Below are 23,136 nucleotides of genomic sequence, written 5' to 3' on the forward strand. Positions count from 1 at the left end.
GCCCTTCTTGGGAGATGATGGGCTACAAAGAGGTGGGAGGGGGCAGGGCGGGCAGAGACAGGACGGCACCTGGAGGTCAACATCAGGACTGCAGGAACGGGGGTCAGCCTGTGGGCAACCTCCTGCCTCTGCCAAGTGAGGCCCAAGCTGCCCTACAGCTCCGCCAGCACCCAAAGGACCCAGACCAGGACGTCCACCCACTGCCCGCGGGCCTCCATCCTCTCATAGTGGCCAGCAAGGACTACGTGAGCAGGTCTTCTGTCCCACGTCCCCACCTCCACTCCTCTCTACCTTGCTCGCTCTGCTCTGCTGCTGTCGCCCGTGCTGCTCCCAGGAGAGGTACCTCCATCTTTCCACTTGGCCTCCGAGTCTCTCCTCCATTCTTCCCTACCCACCACCTCCTCAGTGCCGCTCTCGCTGTCTCCACACAAACACCCCTAGCCCCCCCATTGCCTGACCTCTAAAAAGTTTTTTAGGATAAAATATATATAACAAAATATGTCTATCTATCTTTGCACAATTTAGTGTCATTAATTATATTCACACTTACGTGAACATCACCACTATCTGTTTCTGAATCTCTTCCATCACCCCCATTATGGGTTGAATTGTGTCTCCTCAACATTCATATGTAGACGTCCTAATGGCTGGTACCTCAGAGTGTCCCCTTATTTGGAAATAGGATCCTCGCAGATGTCATTAGTTAAGATGAGGCCACACGGGAGGAGGGTGGGCTCTAGTCCAATTTGATCGGTGTGCTTATAAAAAGGGGAAATTCGGACACACACTCAAGGAGAACACCACGTGAAGATGGCAGGCATGCTGCCATAAGCCAAGGAACCACCAGAAGCTGAGAGAGGGGCTGAAACAGATCCTTCCCAAGCACCTTCAGAGGGAGCGTGGCCCTGCCGACACCTTTCCTCGGACTTTGGCCTCCAGAACTGTGAGACATTAAGTTTTTGCTGTTTCAGCCACTCAGTTTGTGGTACTTGTTAGGGCAGCCCTAGGGGCTAATACAATCCCAAACAGAAACTCTGTAACCTTAAATTAAGCAGTAACTCCCAATTCTTCCCTGGTAACCTCTAATCTCTGTCTCTACAAATTTGCCTATTGTAGATATTTCATTTAAGTGGAATCATACTGTATTCGTCCTTTTGTGACGGGCTTATTTCGCTTAGCAGAATGTTGTCAAAGTTCATGTTGTAGCATGTGCCAGAATGTCATTCGCTTTTAAGGCTGAATAATACTCCATGGTATGGAGGGACCACATTCTGTCTATCCATTCATCTGTCCATGGACACTTGGGCTGCTTCCACCTCTTGGCTACTATGAATAATGCTGCGATGCACATGGGTGTACAAACATCTGTCTGAGTCCCTGTTTTCAATTCTTTCAGGTATACACCTAGGGGTGGAACTGTTGGGTCATATGGTAATTCTTTTTTTTTTTTTTTCTTGTGAGGGAGATCAGCCCTGAGCTAACATCCATGCTAATCCTCCTCTTTTTGCTGAGGAAGACCGGCTCTGAGCTAACATCTATGGCCCATCCTCCTCCTTTTTTCCCCCCAAAGCCCCAGCAGATAGTTGTATATCATAGTTGCACATCCTTCTAGTTGCTGCATGTGGGACGCGGCCTCGGCATGGCCGGACAAGCGGTGCGTCGGTGCGCGCCAGGGATCTGAACCCGGGCCGCCAGCAGCGGAGCGCGTGCACCCAACCGCTAAGCCACAGGACCGACCCCCATATGGTAATTCTAAGTTTAGCTTTTTGAGGAACCAACACACTATTTTCCACAGCAGCTGCACCACTTCACATTCTCACCAGCGATGTCCCTTGACTTATTCTTCCTTACCTATTTTCCACCCAGTAGCTTCTATATTTCCTTTATACGGCAGCTTTATCATCTGCTACTCCCCTGCCTGGACCAGAGCTCCAGAAGAGCACACATGCTGGTGCTTCTGTGCACTGCTCCATCCCCAGGGCCTAAACTGTACGTGGCAGATAGTAGGTGCTTAACAGAGTCACTGAACGAACTGTGATCCTGGGGCTAAACCCGTGGATCTGCAGAGGCAACGACTCAATACCCCCTAGTGAACTTCCCACAGCTCTAAGACTCCACAGGTTCTGTTCTAGCCCCGAGTAATCAGGGTGCGACTGCGGTCAGGCTGAGACAAGCGAAGGCTCCCCAAGGCCGCTGGCACCCCTGAAGCACAGCGCTGACTTTCCCAGGGTCCTCCACTGTGCCTTGGGAGCATCTCTTCTGAAGGGGTTTCTGGAAGGGGTCGGGCGGGTGTGTATCTGTCTAGGGGAGACACCGGGGTCACAGGCCTGGTACGGAGGGGTGTGGAGTAGGGACGGGAAAATGAAGAGGATAGGGTGCTGATGCAGAGAGGACAGGGGTCTATTACCGAGGCTCCAAGACTCGGAAGAGTTAGCGACATTAACAAGCAGCACCCTCGAGCCGCTTTAAAAAGAAGCGGTCTCGGGAGCGCGCTGATCACCGACAGGGAGGAGCCTCGGTGAGGGGGCGGGGCGAGACGGGCCCCCAAGAGGGCGTGGCCCAGTGCTGTGGGGACGTGGCCCGGGGGCGGGTCTCTGCAGGAGGCGGGGACTGGCTGAAGGGGCGGGGTTTGAGACCAGTCCTCACGGGAGGGGCGGGCTCTAATGCGGAACAGAACTGGGCGGGGGGGGCGGGGACCCCTTCTCCGCTCACCTCCGGCGGGCGCGCTCCGGGCGGGGGAGCCGGGCGCGGGCCGCGGGGCGGGGCTGGGCGCGCGGCCAATGCCCAGGCCCCGGCGCAGGGCCGAGCGCAGGCCGCCCAGCTGGGCCTCGGCCGCGCGCCGCTGCGCCTCCACGCGGGCCAGCTCGGCCTCCAGGCCTTGCGCCCGGCCCTCGGCCGCGCTCAGCCGCAGCCCCAGCTCCGCGGCCTCGGCCCGCACCGCCTCCAGCTTCAGCTCCAGCCCGCGGGCGTGGTCCAGCTGCTGCTTCTCGGCGCCGCGCGCCTCCTCCAGGGAGCCCAGCAGGCTTCGCTCGCGGGCCCGGAACTCGCCCTCTTGCTCCTGCAGCTTCCGATGGGCTCCCTGGAGCTGCGGTGGGCGCGAAGCCGGGAGGTGGGGGTCAGCAAGGCCGCCCCCCAACCCGACGCCCCACCTCCCAGGCCCAGCCTGGAGCCCACCTGCCCAAAAGGGGTGTGTACAACAACTCTTCCTTTAGTGGTCTACACCCAAGCAGGAGAGGAGCATCCCCGGGGGTGTGAGAGGAAACTATTAGAATGTATCTTTTATCTCTTCCTTCTGTGTATATGCCTGGTAACGTACCCAGTTTATGAGTAATAAATGAAGGCGAACACTTACATAGATAGACTTATCGGTGCCAGGCACTAAGTTTACCTCCCCCCCCAAAATCAACGGTAATTACCACTATGACTCATCTCCATTTCACCAAGGAGGAGACTGAGGCACAGAGCAGTTATATAACTTGCCCAAGGCCACACAGCCAGTAAGCTGAGAGCTGGGATTCAAAACCGGGCACTCCCGCTCCAGAGGCTGTTCTCTTAACCACTAGGCCACACTGCCTCTCAGTTACACATAATTTATCAATAAATCACACAATGGGGGCACACAGTAAATTATTTTCTGATGGAGTGCGTGATCTCATACACACACACACACACACACACACACACACACCACTCTGGTTTAGAGAATGAGTCGACCTCTCACAGTCATTGGTTTCACTGGAAACCATCTACAGAGCATCACCTGCATGCCAAGACTGTGCCAGGGCCCTGTATATATCCCCTGTTCTGCTAGCCCCCATCCCATGAGTGCTCTGAATCACAGAGAGGGTAAGTGACTTAGCCAAGGTCATGCAGTAGATTCACTGCAGTGAAACAGCCAGAAAAGGCAGACTGGAAAGAGTGCAGGCTTTGGAGTCAGACAGACCTGGGTGTCCGTGTGACCTTGGGCAGATCCCTGGACCTCTCTGAGCCTCAGTGTCTGGTTCTGTCTGTAAAATGGTGCTAACTGTACCTACCTCATGAGGCTGCTGGGAGAACCAAGCGAGATTACGTCTGCAAGGCTCCCCCACCCTGCTACCCAGTACGTGCAGTTGTGGTTATTGTTACTATTATACCTGCGGAAGAATCTCAAGGAGTGCGAGACAGGGACGAGTCCTAGGGAGGCGTCTCTCTGAATGACTCCAACATTGGAGTCCCCACCTGCTTCTCAGTGGAGAAGGCACGGGGCAGCCTGACTGCCTCCTGGGACCCTCCCCCTCCAGGCAGCCCACCCACCCACCTAGTTACCTCCTGCCGCACGGCCTCCAGGCTGGCCTCGCCCTTCAGCAGCTTCTGGCGGAGGCCCAGCGCCTCCCGGCGGCCCTCCTTTTCTGCCCGCTCGCCCAGCGCCAGGCGGCCCTGCAGCTCCACCAGCTCCCGGCCCAGCCTGGCGTTCTCACTGTCCAGCGTCTTCATCTGGGAGAGAGCAGACAGAGGTCGACCTAGGACCACTCTCAGCACCCACAGCCCCTCCTGGCCCAGGGTGTTGGTGAGTGCCTGCAGACTCCAACAGCAGCCTGTCCAGCTCTACCCATACCCTGCCCAGCCCAGGCCTGGCCCAGGGGGCACTCAGGACCCACTGCTTTAGGGACACATACATTGAACACCACCAAATCCACTGGGAGCTGCCCCACATAACTCCACCGAGCTCGAGCCATGCCAGGCACCTGGGCACCAATGACCTCAGTTTACTGACTAATCATAACTACCTACCATGGGGAGTGGGGGGAGAGTGTTGAACCCCTAGGGGCTCTGCAGGGCAGGAACCACAGCTCCCTGGGCCACCTCTCACCTCTACAATGATGCCTAACTTTCTGGAGTGCTTACCATGTGTCCAGCCCTGTTCTAAACACTTTACTCATATTAACTCATTAATCTTCACACATCTCTATCCTGGGTAGGTACTAACATTATCTTATTTAACAGATGAGAAAACTGAAGCTCAGAGAGGTGAAGTGACTTGCCCAAAGTCACACAGCCCATAAGCAGCAGACTGGGATTTGATCTCAGATAAGTGAATTGTCGGAGTGTCCTATTTCCCCACAGGAGCAGGTGGGGGGTCAGGCCGACCTACCCCACAGCCATAGGGAGGGGCACATGAGATCATGCTGTTGCACACAAAGCCCCCAGCAAGAGCCTGGCACACAAATGTGAGTTCCTTTCAGGGACTCCTGTGGTTTCGCAGGACTTCAGCCCAACAGGAAGGGGCCTGGGTGGAGGGGCCGTGGTGGGAGGTGGAGAGGATCCGTTATTCAGGCTGTGATATTTCTGGGTGAGGCTGAGCACAGGCACCAGATGGGGCTGCTTCCTGTTCTGCGAGTCTTCTAGCGGGAAAGCCTGAGCCCAAACGTCCAGGGCAGTGTGCAGTATACAGCAGGCACTCATTAAATGCTTGCTGCTGCTGTTGTTGAGTTTGGAAATCGCCTAGTTCAGGGGTCAGCAAACTACAGGCCAAATTCCGCCAGTCGCCTGCTTCTATAAGGCTTTGAGCTAAGGATGGATTTTACATTTGTAAATAGTTGAAAACGGTTCATTTTTAAGTGGTTGAAAGAAAATCAAAAGAACATTTTTGACACAGGAAAATTACATAAAATTCAAAATACACGAAGTTTGGACTGAACACATGCCCACTGCTGTCCGGACTGTCTAGGACTCTTCCTCACCACGACGGCAGAGCTGAGAAGCCGCAACAGAGACTGCACGGCCCATCAAGCTGGACACATTTACCGTTGGACGCTTTACAAAAAAGGTTTGCCGGGTCCTGACCTAGTTCACGGGATCTGCACCTGTTGTTGTTCAGATTTCTCTAAGAACTGGACAGAAGCTCCAGACCCACTCCTTGGAGAAATGTGAACGAGAATGCGCACAAATGTATCTGCACACACACACATTTCTGCACACGGTTTCGGGGTTCCGGGACTCCTCACAGCTCATCCATTAATATCGAGGTTAAGTAAGAAGCTTGCTATAGTTCAAGCCCCTGGTTTTACAGTGAGGGACCACGGCTCCAGAAAGGGGTGCTGCTGGCCCGGGGGCATACAGCAGGCGCCCAGGGAGGGCGAAGCGCTGGGAGGGTACCTGCCGCCGGAGCTCCTGCAGCTCCCTCCGGGCCTCCAGCCGCGAGCGCTCCACCTCCTGCAGCCCAGCGCGCAGCTCCCCTACCTCCTTCCCCACGGCCGCCCGGGCCTCCTCGAGGAGCGCCAGCTTCTGCTCCTTGTCCTCGTTGGCAAGTTTCAGGCTGGAGGGGGCAGGGGGCAGGGGGCAGAGGTCAGAGGCAGCCCCAGGTCCAGGGAAGAGTATAGTGTGCGACTCTACACAGAAGTCACTTCCCCTAATTCCTGGAATGAGTCCTGCTAAGTGCTGCCTGCCCACGTGGCCCCTCCTGAGCTGAGCCCTCCAGGGCCAGGGGCGAGGTCCTCGGCTGTAGCTGGGAGAGGTGGACCAGTGACTCTGGGTGGGGGGCACACACTAGCCTCCAGGGTGATGCCAGAAGGTGGGGTCAGAGTCTGGACCCTACCCTGCCTATTGCCACCTCTCCCCTTCCTTCAGGCAAAAAGTCACCTAAAATGACCCAAGAGCCAGGCTGTGCTTCGAGGGCAGAGACTCCTCACCTGGCAATTTCCCTAGAACCCTGGGGGCAAAGTTAAGTTCCAGGGACAAGATTCAGTGCGAAGGACGGGGCTGGGCGAAGGACCCGGAGCCGGTGCCCCCACGTCACCCCACCTGACGCGCTCGCTCTCCGCCTTCTTGACGGCGGCCCGCAGCTCCTCATTGGACCGCTGCAGGGCCTCGCGCTCCTTGGCCCCCTCGCTCAGGCTGCGCCGCAGCTCGCCCGCCTCCTGGCGCTGGGCCTCGCGGCCGTCCTGGCTCTCGCGCACCCTGCGCTGGGCCTCCAGCAGCTCCCGCCGCAGCCCGTCGCGGGCGTCCTCCAGCAGGCGCAGCTGCGTCCGAAGCTCTTCTGCCTGCCAGGTCAGTGGTGTCCCCAGGACAGGGTCGGGCCCCCTCAAGCCGGCCCTCGGTGGAAACCAGCCCATACCCATATCCCTGGCTACGGGGCGCCTGCCCTATCCCTCTGCAGTGACTCAGACCACAGGTGGGAGTTGTGATTTGGGGCAAAGCAGGCTGGAGTCAGCAGGGATTTGGTCTGACATAACCATCAATCAGGATCGTCCTGTGGACCACACCAAGAGGGCAGGGACCCCACCAGCTCCTCCCTGAGTGCCCCGAGTCCCCCATGTACACAACAGGTACCTAATAAATGCCTGCTGCCTCCTTTCCAACTTGGCCGTCCATTTATCCTCTAATGCGGGGGCGAATCTTATCTGCCTCTGGGCCCCCACTTAGGGTGCGCTGCTGGGAAGGGGGTGGGGCGACTGGCTCACCTCGCGCACACAGGATTCCCGCTGCCTGCCCAGGTCTTGGGCCTGCTCGTGCAGCCTCTTCACCTCCTGGGCATGGGCCGCGGTGGCCTCCTCCAGCCGGGCCCGCAGGTCCCGCAGCTCGGACGTCAGGGCGTGCACGGTGCTCTAAGACACACGGGCTCCTCAGACGGTCCTGCTGCACCCCTCCCCCGCTGCTCCCAAGTGGACCAGCTGAGCTGCCCACTTTCAGCCCCAAACCCGGCCCCTCGGGCTGGCCCGCCAGACCCTCTGCTGACCCCTCGAGGCCTAAGGAGCGCTGACCACGTAGCTGGTCTCCCTCAGACTAGGAGATTCACCGGGGCAGAGCTGTGCCACCTCCCTCAGATGGGGACTCCCAAGGAAGAGCTGAAGCCTCCCCCATAGCCTGGAGGGTTCCCCAGGGCAGAGCCATGCCTCCCCCTCACACAGGGGGCTCCCCCAGGCTCGTGCCTCCCGGCTCAGACGGAGGCCCACCTGGGCAGCCCGCCCTACCCGGTCCTGCTCCTGCCGGCTCTGAGCATCTCGCTTCTGCCGCTCCATCTCCAGGGAGATGGTAGCCAGGCTGTGCCGTGTGCCCATGAGCTTCTCCGACAGCGCCGTCTTCTCGGACTCCTTCAGGGACAGGGCCTGGGCAGAGGCAGGAAGCAAAGGCTTCGGGGGTTGGTTGATCTTGGGGGCCGTGCTCAGGTCTTCCCCACCCCGCCCTGGGAAGTATGTCCATGGGGGCTTGGTGCCGTGACTGGGTCACCACAGGTGGACCCAGGGCAGAGGTGCAGCCTCACCCCCTCTGCAGCCCCAGAAAATGGTACAAGAGCAGTAACAATACCTCTGGACAAGAACACAAGCTTTAGAGCTCACTAACTTGCCACAACAAGCCTGAAGCAGGCCCCTCTTTATTCCCATTTTACAGATGAGGAAACTGAGGCTCAAAGAGGTAAAGTGGCTTGCCCAGGGTGACACAGCTTGTGAGGAGAAGAAATGGATGCAGTCTGTCCTGTCTCCATTACATTATGGGAAAGTCAGGAGTTAGTTCTTTTTGAGGAGGGTCAGCTGATATGTGTGGGCACCACGGAGACTGCTCAGAAGGCAGTCATGGAGTCGCCATGCCCAGCCTGAGGGGGGAGGAGGGATGGGAGAATGTGGCTGGGTCAGCTTTCCTGGAACCAAAGCTCATGGTATCACGCCTGTGGCTGCCACTCAGCCAGTTCCCACCGTGCCAGGTATGGCTCACTGAACATGAGTCTCAGTGATGCTTCACAAACACCCTTCGAATTCCCCCATCCTGCAGGTGAGGAAACTGAGGCCCAGAGAGAGGCTCCCGGCTCCTAGCCACTAGGGGGCTGAGCAGGAACCAGCCCCAGAACAGGGACCCCTCGGACAGCAGTGGAGGCTACACCAGGGCTCACGAACCTGCTGCTTCTCGCTCTCGGCCAGGAGGAGGCCCTCATCCCGCTCCTGCTGCAGGGCCGCGATCTCCTCGCTCAGCTCTTCCTTCTCGGCCTCCAGCCGGGCCAGCAGCTCCTCCCGCTCCTGCTGCAGCTGGCTCTGCAGCTGGGCCCGCTCTACCTCCAGCTCCCGCCATGCCGCCTCCTGGGGGCCAGGCCCAGACACGTGTGACCCACCAGGCTGGGCCCCGGCAGTCCCGCGCCAACCTCAGGGGAGCAAGGGCCACCTGTACCCCAGACCCTGAGAGACAGGGCAGGTGACCAGGTAAACTACAAGGAGGGGTGGGTGGTAAGGGCTGTAACGGGGACATGTCAGGGCTGTGCGAGCCCCAGGGGTCAGCCCGGCCTGGGGGTCAGAGGATGTTTCCTGGAGAAAGAAAAGCAGCAGCCAGCCAGGTAAAGAAGGAAAAGAAAGAGAACTCCAGGCCCAGGGTACAGCCCCAGAGGAGACTCGAAGGAAAGAGAAAACATGATGTACAGGGAAACCACCATCCTTAAGGTCACTGGAGCCTGGACTATGAGGGGGGCATGGTGAGCGATGGGGCCAGAGCCACAGGCAGCAGCCAGGCCAGCCCAGGCCTTGTGGGCTGCCGGGAGGGATGGGCCTGAATCCAGGGACAGGGCAACAGAGGCGCCCTTTCTTCAAGTGTTGCCGCCACCTGCCGGAGAAGTGGGGTACGATCCACCCAAATCCAAGAAGACCGCAGGCTGCACGGCGCCCCCTGGAGCCGCGCAGCCTGAACCTCTGTGGGAGGCAGCCCTGTCCAAGATGGGCGACTCGGGTCCCCCGTCCTGAGGCCCCTCTGGGGAGCATCTCAGTACCAGCATTTATGGAGCATTTACGAAGTGCCAGTCACTATGCTACGCCCTCTATGTGGATTATCTCATCTCTTCCTCACAATATCCTCTACTATCATTATCCCCATTGTTGGATGGGGAGATGAAGGCACAGAGACCTTACTCTAACTGGTATGTGGCCAGGATCAGGTCAAATCCAGGCAATACAACTCCAGAGCCAGTGTTCTTAGACAGCTCTGGTCTGTTTTCTAGCGACCTAGCTGCTCACCTTTCTGTGTGCTTACATCCCAGAGTGATCTTCCACATGCAAACAGCACTTCTCAGCAAATGATTTCCTACTATACATTAGGTCAGCACTTCCCAAATGTGGTTGCGGACCCCCTGCATCAGGATCACCAGGGCTGGACGAGACTTGGGGCCTGGGAATCTGCATATTTGATAAGTTGTCCCCAATAGATCCTCCTAGCTTCCCCCAGGGCCTCTGGGACAGAGATGAAGTTCCATTTCACAGATTTGGAGACTGAGGCAGAGGGAGAAGGATAACTCGCCTGAAGTCACAGAGGAAACAGTGGTTCAAAACCCCATCCACCCCCACCCAGCTGCCAGAACCTTCTTGAACCTTCTCTCGCTGGAGTCGCTGCAAGTCCTCCTCATGGGCTGCCCGCTGCTCCCGCATAGAGGCCTGGGCCTCCCGCTCAGCCTGCACCAGCTTCTGGGCCATCAGCTCCTTGTCCAGAGCCGCCTTCTCCTCTGCAGTTGTCATCTGCTGCCGCAGGCCCGCCAGCTCCCCTGCACGGGGGGGACAGGAGGAAGGGACCGGCTTGGGTCAGAACCTCTGTGTGAGCCAGCAGACTCAGGCCAGGTGAGCCACATGGGCAAAATCCCAGAGGCGAGAGGGCAAACCAGGCATCTGGGCTGGGTTCCCTTGGAGAAGCTTCTTGCCCTCTCTGGGCCTCACTTTCCCCATCTGCTGAAGGGGACTACGGGCCCTGTTCCCCTCCCTACCTACCTGGAATGGCATCAAAGGGATGAAATGACTGATGAGGAGGGCCCTCCAAATGTAAAAATATAACAACCCCCATTACTGATTGAGTGCTAACTGTGGGTCAGGCACCTGGCTGAGCACCTGACTGATCTAATCCCATCGCAGCTTCGTAACACACCTAGGTAGCTCATCTCATCCCCAATTCACAGATGAGGAAATGGAGGCTCAGAGGAGACAGGTAATTTCCCAGAGCTGCACAGCATTCTGTAAGGCATCTCCTTTAATGACTGATGGCCGTAAACATACTTGGTGGACTATTAACTATCAGCACTAATGGAGGCGACCATGGGGAGGGCACACCCCACTGTGGACAATCTACAAACCATCTCCTGGGTTGGAAGCCCACCAGGGACTCAATCAGCATTTCCCTTCCTGGTTCTATCTGGCTCAGGTGGACGTGGATGGGAAAATTAATTTTCACGGCCCACGTAGGTGCTTAGTAAATGTTTCTTTTTTTTTGCTGGGAAAGATTTGCTCTGAGCTAACATCTGTTGCCAATCTTCCTCTCTCTCTTTTTTTTTTCTCTCCCCAAAGCCCCAGTACATAGTTGTATCTTCTAGTTGTAAGTCCTTCTCGTTCTTCTACATGAGTCACTGCCCCAGCATGGCTACTGACAGGTGGTGTGGTTCCGTGCCCGGGAATTGAACCCAGGCCACCAAAGCAGAGCACACTGAACCTTAACCACTAGGCCATCAGGGCTGGCTCAGTAAATATCCGATGAGCAAGAAGAACCCGAGTTCAGAGACCGAGTGGGGAATGCGGAGGGAAGCAGGGCTGGGATGGTGGGCTGAGAGAGTCGTCGGAAAAGCAGCCGATGATCCGCAGAGAAGTCAGAACTCTCTAAGGGCCCTGATGACGATAAACAGCAGCCACCGTCGGCTGAGCCAGGCACTGTGCCAAGGCCTTCACACGCCTCTGTCACCTCATCTTGGCAACAGCCTTAGAAGGCGGGCACTGTCACCTCTAACTGTCAGATGAGGAAGATGCGGCCCAGAGAGGGAAGAGGCTTGCTCGAGAAAGTTCAGATCAAAGTGGCAGCAGCAGGATTGGAACCCAGGTCAGCCAGACTCCAAAGCCAGCGCACCCAACTTCTGTGAGACCCCAGAACTCCACGGGTTACAGCCTGGGCTGGAGCCTGGTGTTCCCTCCCCACAGCCCTGGCCCCCATACCAGTCAGGGTCTCCTTGGCCAGCAGCAGGGCCTGCCCCTCAGCTTCTAGCTGCTCCCGGCGGGCCTCGAGCTGGGCCAGCTGCCGCTGCACCTCAAACAGGCTGCTCTCCAGGGCTTCCTTCTCCAAGCTGCGGCACACACAATCCCTGAGGCCTCAGGACTCGGCCTCTCGGGCCCCAGGAAACTGTGGATCCCAGGGCGTGGCCAGCCATGGGCCGGGTGCCAGCCTACCTGCCCAGCCGGGCCCCCGCTCCCTGGGGAAGCCTGAGCCACAGCTAGGACATGTTGGCAAGCCCGGCTCCTAAGTAACTGCTCCTGTGGGCCAATGCCAGGGCATGGCTGGTCGCGGTGGGGCCCAGGCAGACCCCCCAGGGTGGGCTGGGCAGAGCCATGGCCTTACCGCAGGCGCGTGGCCTCCTCCGAGAGGGTCCGCCCTTCTCGCTCAGCTGCTGCCAGCTGCACGGCCAGGCCGGCCCGCTCCTTGGCCAGTGCCTCCTTCTCCCGGGCCGCCCGCTCCAGCGCCTCCACCTGCCGTTGCGTCTCCCGCCGCGCCTGCTCCAGCTCCTGCTCCCGCCCGCTCAGCTGCCGGGAGAGCTGGCCCCCCGCCCCCCTCACTGTGAGCCCCGGAATCCCCCGCCTGCTCATCATACAGCACCCCAACCCCGAGCCTGACCCAGCCCCGGCCTGGCAGGCAGGAGATCCGGGTTCGAGCCCAGGCTCTGCCCTGACGTGCCGTGGGCAAATCACAGCCTTCTCTGAGCCTGCAATGCACACGTGTGCAAAAATGTGGGTCCTCACTCAGTTTGGGCAGTAACGGAACCCTTTCTCCAGCCTAAAACTTCAAGAGAAGGTGACTATACAAAACAGACCGAAGGAGAGCTGCTCTGCGGGCCTCAGAGTGGGCACTTGGAGCCCTGCTCCCTATGCCCCATGGCCCATCCCCTAGAGGCCCTTCCCAGGAACCCGGGCCCTCCAGGACAGACACCAATGAAGGTCTCTGGATCTCTAAACCCCTAAGGTCCCTTCCAGCTCTGATGTCCCAACAAGTCTAAAATTCTGACTCTAAAATTCTCTGCCCATCATCACATCATCTGTCTTTACTGAGCGGTGAGTCACCCACCAAGTGCGTACACGGGTGCATGCTCCAGAACAACCCTGGTGATCAGAACTGTGAGCCCCATGTCACAGATGGGGCCACTGAGGCATGGGGAGGTTGGGTAGCTTGCCCAAGGCCCCCAGCCAGCAGAGGTGGGGCTGGATTTAAACCCAGAGTCGGGCTCCTGGCCCCGTGACTTTCCCCAGGACAGGATGCAGGCGGCCGGCAGCTGGAAGCCCTTCCTCACCTGCCCTGCATCCCCCACAGACACGCACCTGGGCCAGCTGCTCCTGCAGCCGGCCGCGCTCCTGGCGCAGCGCGGGGAGCTGGTGCTCCAGGCTCTCCCGGGCCTGCTCCGCCACCCGCAGGGAGCCCTCCAGGCCCTGCCGCTCCACCTCCTGCTCCAGCCGCAGCTGCTCCAGCCGCTCCTGCGCCCCCCGCGCCAAGGCGGCCTCCTGCTGCACCTGCCGCTGCCGGCCCAGCAGGGCTGCCTTCTCCTCCTCCAGCTGTGGGCCCAGGTGGAGGTGAATGAGCAGATCGGCCCAGCCCCTCCAGCTGGGGAAGGCGGTCCCACTCGGGACCAAGGGTGCCTCCTCCACCCACCCACCTATCACGGTCAGCCCAGGGGAGGCTCCTGGGGGAAAGAGGTGGTGCCCTTGGGTGTGTGGACAGTGGGGAGGAGTGAGAGGAGAGGAGGGCCCACAAAGCTTTTTTTCTCTCAGACCATGAGAGAGAAGACAGACAGAGTCAGAGACAGAAAGAGAGCAGGGACCAAGACAGACAGGTGCAGGGACAGAGCTGTTCAGCGAGACGTGCAGCGAGGCAGGGTGCGGGGGGCGTGGGCCGAGGCTGGGCCGGGCACGCCTCAGTGGGGTCTCTCTGAATGGGGAGGACAGCTGGGCGAGGCAGGCGGGCCTCCTGGCACACGGTGTACCTGGGCGACGAGGCGGTTCAGACCCAGCTTGTCCTGGGCGAGGCTCTCGTTGAGGGCGCTCAGCTTGGACAAGGAGTCCCGCAGGGAGGCCTCTTCGGCCCTCAGCTTGGTTACTGAGAGCTCCAGCTCCACGCGGCCAGCCTCGGCCTGCAGGGTCGGGACCAGGGTGGCCAGAGACGGTCAGGCGGGGAGAGATGGAGTGGGAAGGGGAGAGACAAGAAAAGACGTGCAGAGACACGGGGAGAGAGGAGGGTGGGGAGGAGGGGAGAAACGAGAAGAGGCACGGAGAGACAGGACCCTCAGAGGCGGGTAGGGGGATGAGAAAGACACACGAGACAGAAAACAATCGACGCAGAAAGCCTGCTGCCTGTGAAGCTACTTAAAAGAAGATGCACCCCGCAGAGCTGTGCGAGAACAAACGAACCCCAGCTCACGCCGCAGGGCAGGGCCAGGGGTCAGAGGGTCCCCCAGAGTGGGGTCTAGGGGTGGACTGCTCAGGGCCCCGACTATAGGGAGTGGGGCAGGCGCCTGCCAAGGACTGTGCCCCCAGCTCTCACAGACCCCAGGACCTGTGTCCAGAGATGGGACTGGATGACCTGACCTACAGGCACTGCCCCAAGAGCATCTGGAAAAGCAGGGAGATGACCACTAATAGAGGTCAGTCTGTGGCCTGGGTCAAAGGTCAGTGTGTGTCCAGAAGGAAAAGATCAGTCTGTGACCAGGGTCCGAGGTCAGCCAGTGGCCAGAGTGAGAGGGCCCGGGGCCCAGGGTGGAGCTGGGGTGGGTGTTGTGTGGCAGCCGGGGACCCACCTTGGTCAGCGCCTCGGCCACCTCGGCCTTCTCGGCCTGCAGCACGTCCCGCTGCAGCGTGGCACAGCCCAGCGCCTCCTTCACCTCCACCAGCTCCTTCGCCAGCCCTGAGCGCTTCTCCTCCAGCTGCTCGAGCTGTCTGTGGCTGTGGGACAGGGGGCGGGCGGGTGCCCCAGGTCACTTCCCTGTCCTGAGTCTCCCGCAGCCAGACAAGCCGGAGCAGGTGGGGGCCAGGCCCGAGGCAGGAGCCCTGGGGACAAGAGCTCACCCACAAGGGCAGCCAAGCCCACCGCCTTTTGGCTCTGTGACTCTGGGCCTCAGTTTCCACATCTGCAAAATGGGGTAACACCTGTCTCATGAAGTTACTATGAGAATACATGACCTATTGAACATGCAGTGCTTAAAACAGTGCCTGACATATCTCCCCAAGAGCCTTCAGACACAAGAATAATACCCACTACCACAATGTACTAAACATCACTGTTACTTATGGCTCAGAGAAGTAAATAGTGCAATGGTTAAGAGGTTAACTCTGAAGGCAGATTCTTGGGTGCAAATCCTGGCTCTTCTACTAGCTGTGTGACCTTGGTCAAGTTATATGACCTCGCTGTGCCTCAGTTTCACCATCCATAAAATAGGAGTAATAATAACTCCTACATCGTAGTTATCATGAGGGTTAAATAAGAGAATCTCAGTGCTTAAAATGGTGTCTGGCACTTAGTAATATTAGCATTAATATTATTACTGTAACTTTAAAAAATACTAATATTACTAGTGTTATTTTTCTTATCGTTGTTATCATCATCCACACTCTTCCTCCTACCAGTTCTCTGACCCCAGGTAAGTGACTATACCTCCCTGAACCTCGGTTTCCTGAAGCGGGGCTGGTTAGAAGACCCTACATCAGACGGGTGCTATAGGACTCCTCGAGAGGGCAGGAGGCCCAGGACACAGTAGGTGCTCCCGAGCCCCCACGGGCACTGTCAGGAGCCCCAAGGCCCACTCGAGGGGCCCTGGCAGGGAGGCCAGAAGCGACTCACCTGCGCTCGAGCTCCCTGCGCGTCCTCGCGCCGTCCTGCGCCGTGTCCTCCCGCTCCTCCTCCAGCAGGTCCCGCTGGCGCCGCAGCTCCTCCTGGGTCACCTGCAGCTTCTCCCGCTCCTGCCGTAGCTCCTCGGCCTGCTCCTGGGCCGCCTGCAGGCTGTGGGCCAGGCTGTCCTTCTCCCTGCAGGACGAGGGGAGGGGAGCTGAAGGGGATGCTGGGGCTGCTCCCACTGGAAGACGGCTGTGCTGCTGCCCTAGCCATGAGCCGCATCCTTCGTCCTCAAAGGCACCTGCCTCCAGGAAGCCTTCCCCGATCCTGCCCCTGGCCGACCCATTTAATCCACATCTCCCTGAAGCTGACTGTTCCCGGCAGAGGGAACCCAGCTTTCCCTCTCTCCCAATATGCCCACTTGGAGGCCCAGTGGAAGGATGGAGCCACCAGCATTACCTCCAACCAGCCACCAGGTTGAAGAGGCCAGGCTAGGCTCCCGGGACACACGGGTGATTTTGCTGCCAGCTCCGCTAGTCCCTATGACAGGAAATTCCCCGACAGCACCCGTGCCCCTCGATTCTGGGAGGCCCAACAGAGCTGGGTTTGTCTAGCTTCTTCCTGCTGCACAGGCCAACAGCACACGGTGGCCAGGGCAGGGGCGGGAGGAGAGCAACCAGGAACTTGGGAGATCTGCAGAGCATTGCCATTTCCTCCACCTCCAGCACTCACAAGCAACAGAGGGGAATGGGCCTGGAACGCCTCCTTCCCGGCCAGCAGGGGTTTCTAGTTCCGCCTGGGGGTTGATCACTGGCATATCCTCCCCTGCCCGCCTCTTCACTCCAAGGGGCAACCCATAAGTATACTAGATACCAAGGCTGGCAGTAGGTGGGAAAAAACATACAACATGATGTTAAGTAAAAATAGCAGAATGCAAAATGAGGTGTTCGCCGGGAACACGACTATATAAAGACCCTCTCCTTCCATGGCACGGGAAGCACTGGTTTTGCTATCAGATGGACCTGAATTCCAGTTCCTAGCCCCAGCCACATCGCTGTGTGAGCTTGGACAAGTCTCTCAACCTCGGGGCAGTAATGGTTCTGAACCGTGTGAGTTTGATGGGAAGACTGATGGAGGTAATTCACGTAAAGCACTTGGCAATGAGCCTGGCACCATTATGACTCAATAAAATATTTCCAAAAACACAAAATAAAAATTAAAAAAATTAAAAATGATTTCATACGTAGAAAAAAAGTTACATGTCTCTCCAGACATGTGTGTGTCCAAAAAAAACTAGACTATTCTAGACTACTGGGGGTGAGCACGGTGTAGTCTATACAGAAACAGATATATAATAATATACACCTGAAATTATACAATGTTATAAACCAATATGACCTCAATAAAATAATAAAAGAAAAAAAAGAAAAGGAATACAGAGAAATCCACCCAGATAAACAAACAAACAAAAAAAATAGAACTCTTTGAAGTGAGAAAAATGTTCTGCAGCCATACGTGGCTAGTGCAACTGAATTTTTAGTTTTTAAAATGTTAATTAATTTAAATTTGACGGCCACACATGGCTAGTTGCAACCACATTAGTTCCAATGCACACGCTTGCAGGCTCGGGCCCGCGTTAGGCCCAGATTTATTCCGCAGAGCCCCCACCTCCGACCTCCCAGGCACCTGCTCAGGAGGTCGATGGCACCCCGCAGACGCTGGGCCTCGCGCTGGGCATCCTCCTGGGCCTGGGTGGTCTCGTCGGTCTTGTCCCGCAGACGCTGCAGCTGGTCCTCTAGGGCACGGCGCTCACCCTCGCTGTCACTAAGCTGCTTCCGCAGGGTGCCCAGCAGGTCCTGGCTGGCCTCATAGCGCCCACGCATGTCCTGTGGCACAGGAATCAATGAGTCTGGGGAGCACTAGGAGGCTCCCAGAGCCCCCCCCACTCTCTGCTGGTTCCAGGGATGTACACCAGCCTACTCTGCAGCCCAGGCCTGGGGCCAGGAGAGGGGCAAGAGAGTGGGGCTAACCGCCCAGACCAGGTTTCACCCCCTTCACTGTGCCCCTCACCACCCTTCTGGGCCCTCGGCCAGGGCTCTGAGCCTCCATCTCCCTGGGGTCCCTGGCAGCTGGGACCTAAGCCCCCAGGATGCCAGACAAACCACCAAGCCCGCTCCTTCCTCGCCCGGGTTCTGACTACCCCAGGGAGCCCGCCTCCCCTTTGCATCCTGGTTCTGACTCTACCCCAGGCTCCTCTCATCCCAGGCTGATTCCTCCTCCCAGGCCTTTTCCCAGGGTCATGGCTCCATCTGTCCCGGAAATTCATCTTTCTATACCAGGACTCGAGCTCCGTCCCAGGCTCTGCCCTCCCCAGGGCCCCCCCCCCCGCCCCCCGCCTCCCCCAGGACCCTAGCACCGTCCCCAGGCTGCCCAAGCCCCCGGTCCAGAACCCTGGCTCCGTCCCCGGGCCACCCAAGCCCCTCCCACTCTGGGCTCAGATTCTGCCCCAGATCCCTCCACCTCCATGGGTCCTGATTCAGTTGCTCCTTCTCAGGGCTCTGGCCCCACCGCTGGGACCCTGGCCCCGCTCCCCGGTTGCCCAAGCCCCCTCCCCAGGACCCTGGCTGCGCCCCAGGACGCTCAGGCCCCTCCCTGGGCCCCGCCCCGCCCCAGGACGCTCAGGCCCTCGCTACCTGGATCTGCAGCTGGCGCTTGTGCAGGGCGGAGTGGATCAGGGCGAGCGTGGAGGAGTCGGAGCAGGCCGGGGACGGGCCTCGGCGCGGGGAACGGCCGCGGCCGGGCGAGGAGCGCCGCGGCGGGGACGGGGTCCGGGGGCCCGAGAGCCCCCGCAGGCTGCCGTCCGACGCGTCCGCCGTGTGCTCGGAGCCGCTTAGCTGGACGCCGCTCTCCATGTCCGACAGGACCGCCTGAGGGTGGGGTAGGGAGGCAGAAGGAGGGCAGCCGGGGGGTTAGTTGGGCAAAGAAGCCCTGGCGAGGCAGTGGGGCTGGGGGGCCACGTGTCCAGCTTCATCCCAAACTCTGCAGCACATTCTAAGCTCTCTTCCTACAAGAAGTCTTCCTGATTCCACCTCCACTAGCTCACAGCCCTCAGCCCGCCACGTCAGGGCTCCCATTTACTGAGAAGACGTCATTCAACGTTTCTCACGGATGGGCCCCGAAAGTGCCCTGCCTCTCCTCTCAGACTGGGGGCTTCCCGCAAGGTGGGCGCCAGGCAGCCTGCGTCCCCAGGTCCCCCACCCACTTGCAGTTCAGCTCAAGGCCACCAGAGGGCGTGGTGGCCCTGGACTGCCTGGCTCCCCAGGGCTCCCACCCCTTCTCCCTCCAACCTCGCACCTGTGCCAGGTCCCTCAGGGTCTGCTGCAGCCCCTCTCCATCCTCTGTCTCCAGGGCCGCCTGCTCCTGGAGCCGCAGGGATTCCTGGAGTGGTGTTGGGGAGACAAAGAAAGGTGGTCAGGGTCTCTGCCCCAGTCTGAACCCCCACCTTCTTCTCCCTTCCCGGTCCACCAACAATCAGGGGGCCTCTAATACCCCTAGGCTAGCCACTTGGTAGAGCCCACAGCAGCCCCAGTACCCTCACTAACAGACTAGGCCCAGAGAAGTGCACTGTTCTGCCCCAGGTCACACAGCCTATTGGAGGAGAGCTGGACATCGAACCCACGCTGGACCCCACACAGAAGGGTCACCAACCCAGGTGGTACCCTTGAGGAATGTCCCTCTGGTGGGGAGGCAGCTGAGTTCTAAGAGAAAGAGCCTTGGGCTAGCAGGGCACAGCATGAGTTCAAGTCCTGATTCCCCAGCATACTTGCTCTGAGACACTGGACAAGTATTTCCCCTGGGCCTCAGTTTTCTCATCTGTGTAATGGGGATCATGCTACGGGGCTACTGAGAGGATGAAATGGGATAAAGGAGGTGAATGTGTTTACCACTAAGCCTGACACACACTAGGTGCTCAATTAATGAGGGGTGAAACTGAGTCTGAGGGGGATGCTCAGGGGTGGCCCGAGCAGCCCAGCCCTCAGCCTGTGTCCATGGATCTGGTCGGTCCCCCCATCCCGCCCTGCTACATCTCAGGAGGAGCTGCATCTCACCAGGGCCTCGAGCTTCTCGGTGAGGGCCTTGTTGACCTGATCCTTCTCCAGATTCTGGTTCTGAAGGCGCTCCACTGTCAGGGCCAGCTCCTTCACCCTGCAGGTGGGGGAGCACAGAGGTGAATGGGAGACCCACCCCAGCTTCTCCTCAAACCCAGCAGCTCTGTGTCCTTCATGCTTCCCCAGCCTGAGGCAGGGACCCGAGGATTCACCTCCCTAGCTGTGCGACCTTGAGCAAGTCACTTCTCCCCGGGCCTCAGACTTCTCAGCTGTAAAATGAGAATGAGGCTGCCTCCCACTTTATCTCACGGGAAAGCACTCTGGGACTTGTCCAGGTCGCAGGAACTAGGAGCCAAAGTCTGGCATCAGAGGTTGAACTTCTCATGATGTGCCCTGGGCAAGAGCCCTCTGAACCTCAGGCTCCCCCTCTGCCAAACGGGGTGCCTGGGAAGACTGGCTGAGCTCACGTGGGGGAAGGGCCCGTCCCGGGTGAACAGACACCCTTACCCCCGGCATCTCCAGGTGCCCACTCTGCAGGGAAGCCTGTCTCGCGTGGCGTCTACCCGCACCCACCTGGCGCTGAGGTCAGCCTTGTCCAGGCTGTTTTGCACCTGCAGCCGGGCCAGGTCCTTCTCCTGGAGCTCCTTGTCCCGCAGCTGAGTCTCCAGCTGGGCCTGCAGCAGCGCCTGCTTCTCCAGGGCCGCCTCGGCCCGGCTCTCGGCCAGCTGCAGGCCTGCGCTCAGCCCCAGGCCTGCCTCCTGGATGGCTCGTGAGGTCCGGGCCAGCTCCCCTCCCAGCTGCAGCAGGTCCCTGGTGGAGAGAACCCAGCATAGGGATCGGGGGGGGGGCTCCCAAATGTAAATTAAAACTACACTAGGCGGCCAGCTGGTGGCATAGTGGTTAAGTTCACGCAATCCGCTTCCGCGGGCCGGGGTTCACAAGTTTGGATCCTGCGCTCGGACCTACGCACCAGTTATCAGGCCATGCTGTGGTGGGATCCCACATATAAAGTAGAGGCAGATAGGCATGGATGTTAGCTCAGGGCCAACCTTCCTCAGCAAAAAGAGGATTGGCAACAGATGTTAGCTCAGGGCTCATCTTCCTCATCAAAAAAAAAAAAACCTACACTTGGATGCCATTTGTCCCTATCAGATTGGAAAAGTCACATAACTCACAGTGTAGGTGAGGCTGTGGGGAAACAGGGACGCTACACTGCTGGCGGGAGGGTAAGGAGGTGTAACCACAACGGAGGGCAGTTAGGACGAGCTCTGACAACTGTAAATGGATAGGCTCTTCGACCCACCAGCTGTACCCCTAAGAATTTATCCTATAGATGTGCCGCAATGCAAGGAAAATGCCCTGCGTATGAGGTGATCCACTGTGGCATTGCTCGTGTAAGAAATACTGGTGGCAACCTAAATGCTTATCAAAAGGGGGCTGCTACTAAACAAATCATGAGACACCCATCCAATGGAATGTTCGGTAGCTGAGAAAAAAGAAAGGGGAAGCTCTTCAGAGCCTGATATGGAGCCACCTCCCAGTTATAACTATCAGATGAGGAAAGCAGCTTCAAGAACTGCAAAGATGAAATTTTACCAAGAATACACAGAAAAAGCGTGTGTGTGTCTATGTGTGTGATCTGCTATATTTGCTTGTATAAGATAACCCTGTAGGGTCACTTAGGAAACGGGCCATTCTGCTTGCCTCCAGGGGAGTGTCTAGGCCAGAGGGGGGAGGGAGACTTTTCACTGCACACCCTTCTGAAATTTGAACCTTGAGAGTATGTGAGTTATTCAAAATAAAATATTAAAATTTTTTTTTGAGGGAGATTAGCACTGAGCTAACATCTGATGCCAATCCTCCTCTTATTGCTGAGGAAGATTGGCCCTGGGCTAACATCCATGCCCATCTTCCTATACTTTATACGGTACACCGCCACAGCATGGCTTGATAAGCAGTGTGTAGGTCCACGCCCAGGATCCGAACCTGCGAACCGCTGGCCGCCGAAGCAGGGCGCATGAACTTAACCACTACGCCACCAGGCTGGCCCCACAATATTAAATTTTTAAGTGCTAATTAAAAGTAAAACATATTTGGTTATAATTACCAAGACAAAAAATAACAAGCGTTGGAGAGGATGTGGAGAAAAGGGAACTCTCATACACTGCTGGTGGGAATGCAAACTGGTGCAGCCACTATGGAAAACAGTATGGAGATGCTCAAAAAATTAAAAATAGAAATACCATACGACCCAGCTATCCCACTACTGAGTATTTATCCAAAGAACATGAAATCAACAATACAAAGAGATTTATGCATCTCTATGTTCATCACAGCATTATTCACAATAGCCAAGATGTGGAAGCACCCAAGTGCCCATCAACTGATGAATGGATAAAGAAGATGTGATATATATACACAATGGAATACTACTCAGCCACAAAAAAAGATAAAATCGTGCCATTTGCAACAACATGGATGGACCTTGAGGGGATGATGTTAAGCAAAATAAGCCAGACAGAGAAAGACACACACCGTATGATTTCTCTCACATGTGGAAGATAAACAAACGCATGGACAAAGAGAACAGATCAGTGGTTACCAGAGGGGAAGGGGGTGGGGAGTGGGAGAAAGGAGTAAAGGGGCACACACGTAAGATGACAGATAAAAACCAGACTGTTGGTGGTGAGCATGACGCAGTCTATACAGAAACTGATATATAATAACGTACACCTGAAGTTACACAATGTTATAAACCATTATGACCTCAGTAAAATAATTAAAAAAAAAACAAATAAAACATATTTAAAACACATCAAATAGGTTCAATCCTTTCCTTCCCTGAGTGACCTGTACCACCAGGTATCTAAGAGTAAGGAGAGGGAGCGCCTCATTATAGAAGAATTCCAGTTAATACAGGAAGAAGGGACAGACGAGACAATCGTGACTCTGCACCCTCTGATGGACGTCTGGAGGTGGGCATCGAGCATCAAGGTAGGCTAATGCTGATGCACAAAAAGAGAGAGGCCAGGCATAAGGGGCCTCCTGACAGAAAAGCACGCACCACTGATGAAGAAGTCTTGTGAAAGAAACCCCCCAAAACAAAAACTGAACCTGGATCTGATCAAGCCTTGAATCTACAGGAAATACAGGGGACAAAGGTGTTCAATGACACCGCAGAATCCAGACCGTGGGAATCTCTTAGGACAACTGTCCCCGTTTCCCGAACAAATAAATTAAG

General features: G+C 57.4%; 1 protein-coding gene across 1 annotated transcript in view; it reads right to left on the reverse strand.

The window, feature by feature from the left end:
* Window positions 1–23,136, reverse strand: part of CROCC (ciliary rootlet coiled-coil, rootletin) — a 44,946-nt gene that overhangs the window by 7,926 nt on the left and 13,884 nt on the right. Inside the window, exons 9-27 of the mRNA XM_087445755.1 lie at window positions 20,469–20,705; window positions 19,896–19,992; window positions 19,141–19,224; window positions 18,480–18,713; window positions 17,473–17,672; window positions 15,796–15,978; window positions 14,756–14,900; window positions 13,946–14,092; window positions 13,287–13,517; window positions 12,316–12,509; window positions 11,916–12,043; window positions 10,320–10,489; window positions 8,868–9,047; window positions 7,932–8,084; window positions 7,440–7,583; window positions 6,781–7,019; window positions 6,136–6,295; window positions 4,306–4,473; window positions 2,713–3,085 (exon numbers count right to left, since the gene is read on the reverse strand). Coding sequence (XP_087301881.1) covers window positions 2,713–3,085; window positions 4,306–4,473; window positions 6,136–6,295; window positions 6,781–7,019; window positions 7,440–7,583; window positions 7,932–8,084; window positions 8,868–9,047; window positions 10,320–10,489; window positions 11,916–12,043; window positions 12,316–12,509; window positions 13,287–13,517; window positions 13,946–14,092; window positions 14,756–14,900; window positions 15,796–15,978; window positions 17,473–17,672; window positions 18,480–18,713; window positions 19,141–19,224; window positions 19,896–19,992; window positions 20,469–20,705 — 3,467 coding nt within the window. The remainder of the gene's footprint in view (window positions 1–2,712; window positions 3,086–4,305; window positions 4,474–6,135; window positions 6,296–6,780; window positions 7,020–7,439; window positions 7,584–7,931; window positions 8,085–8,867; window positions 9,048–10,319; window positions 10,490–11,915; window positions 12,044–12,315; window positions 12,510–13,286; window positions 13,518–13,945; window positions 14,093–14,755; window positions 14,901–15,795; window positions 15,979–17,472; window positions 17,673–18,479; window positions 18,714–19,140; window positions 19,225–19,895; window positions 19,993–20,468; window positions 20,706–23,136) is intronic.

The sequence above is a fragment of the Ceratotherium simum genome, chromosome 22 (assembly GCF_057802395.1).
Source record: "Ceratotherium simum simum isolate JZ-2026a chromosome 22, ASM5780239v1, whole genome shotgun sequence".
NCBI lineage: Eukaryota > Metazoa > Chordata > Mammalia > Perissodactyla > Rhinocerotidae > Ceratotherium > Ceratotherium simum.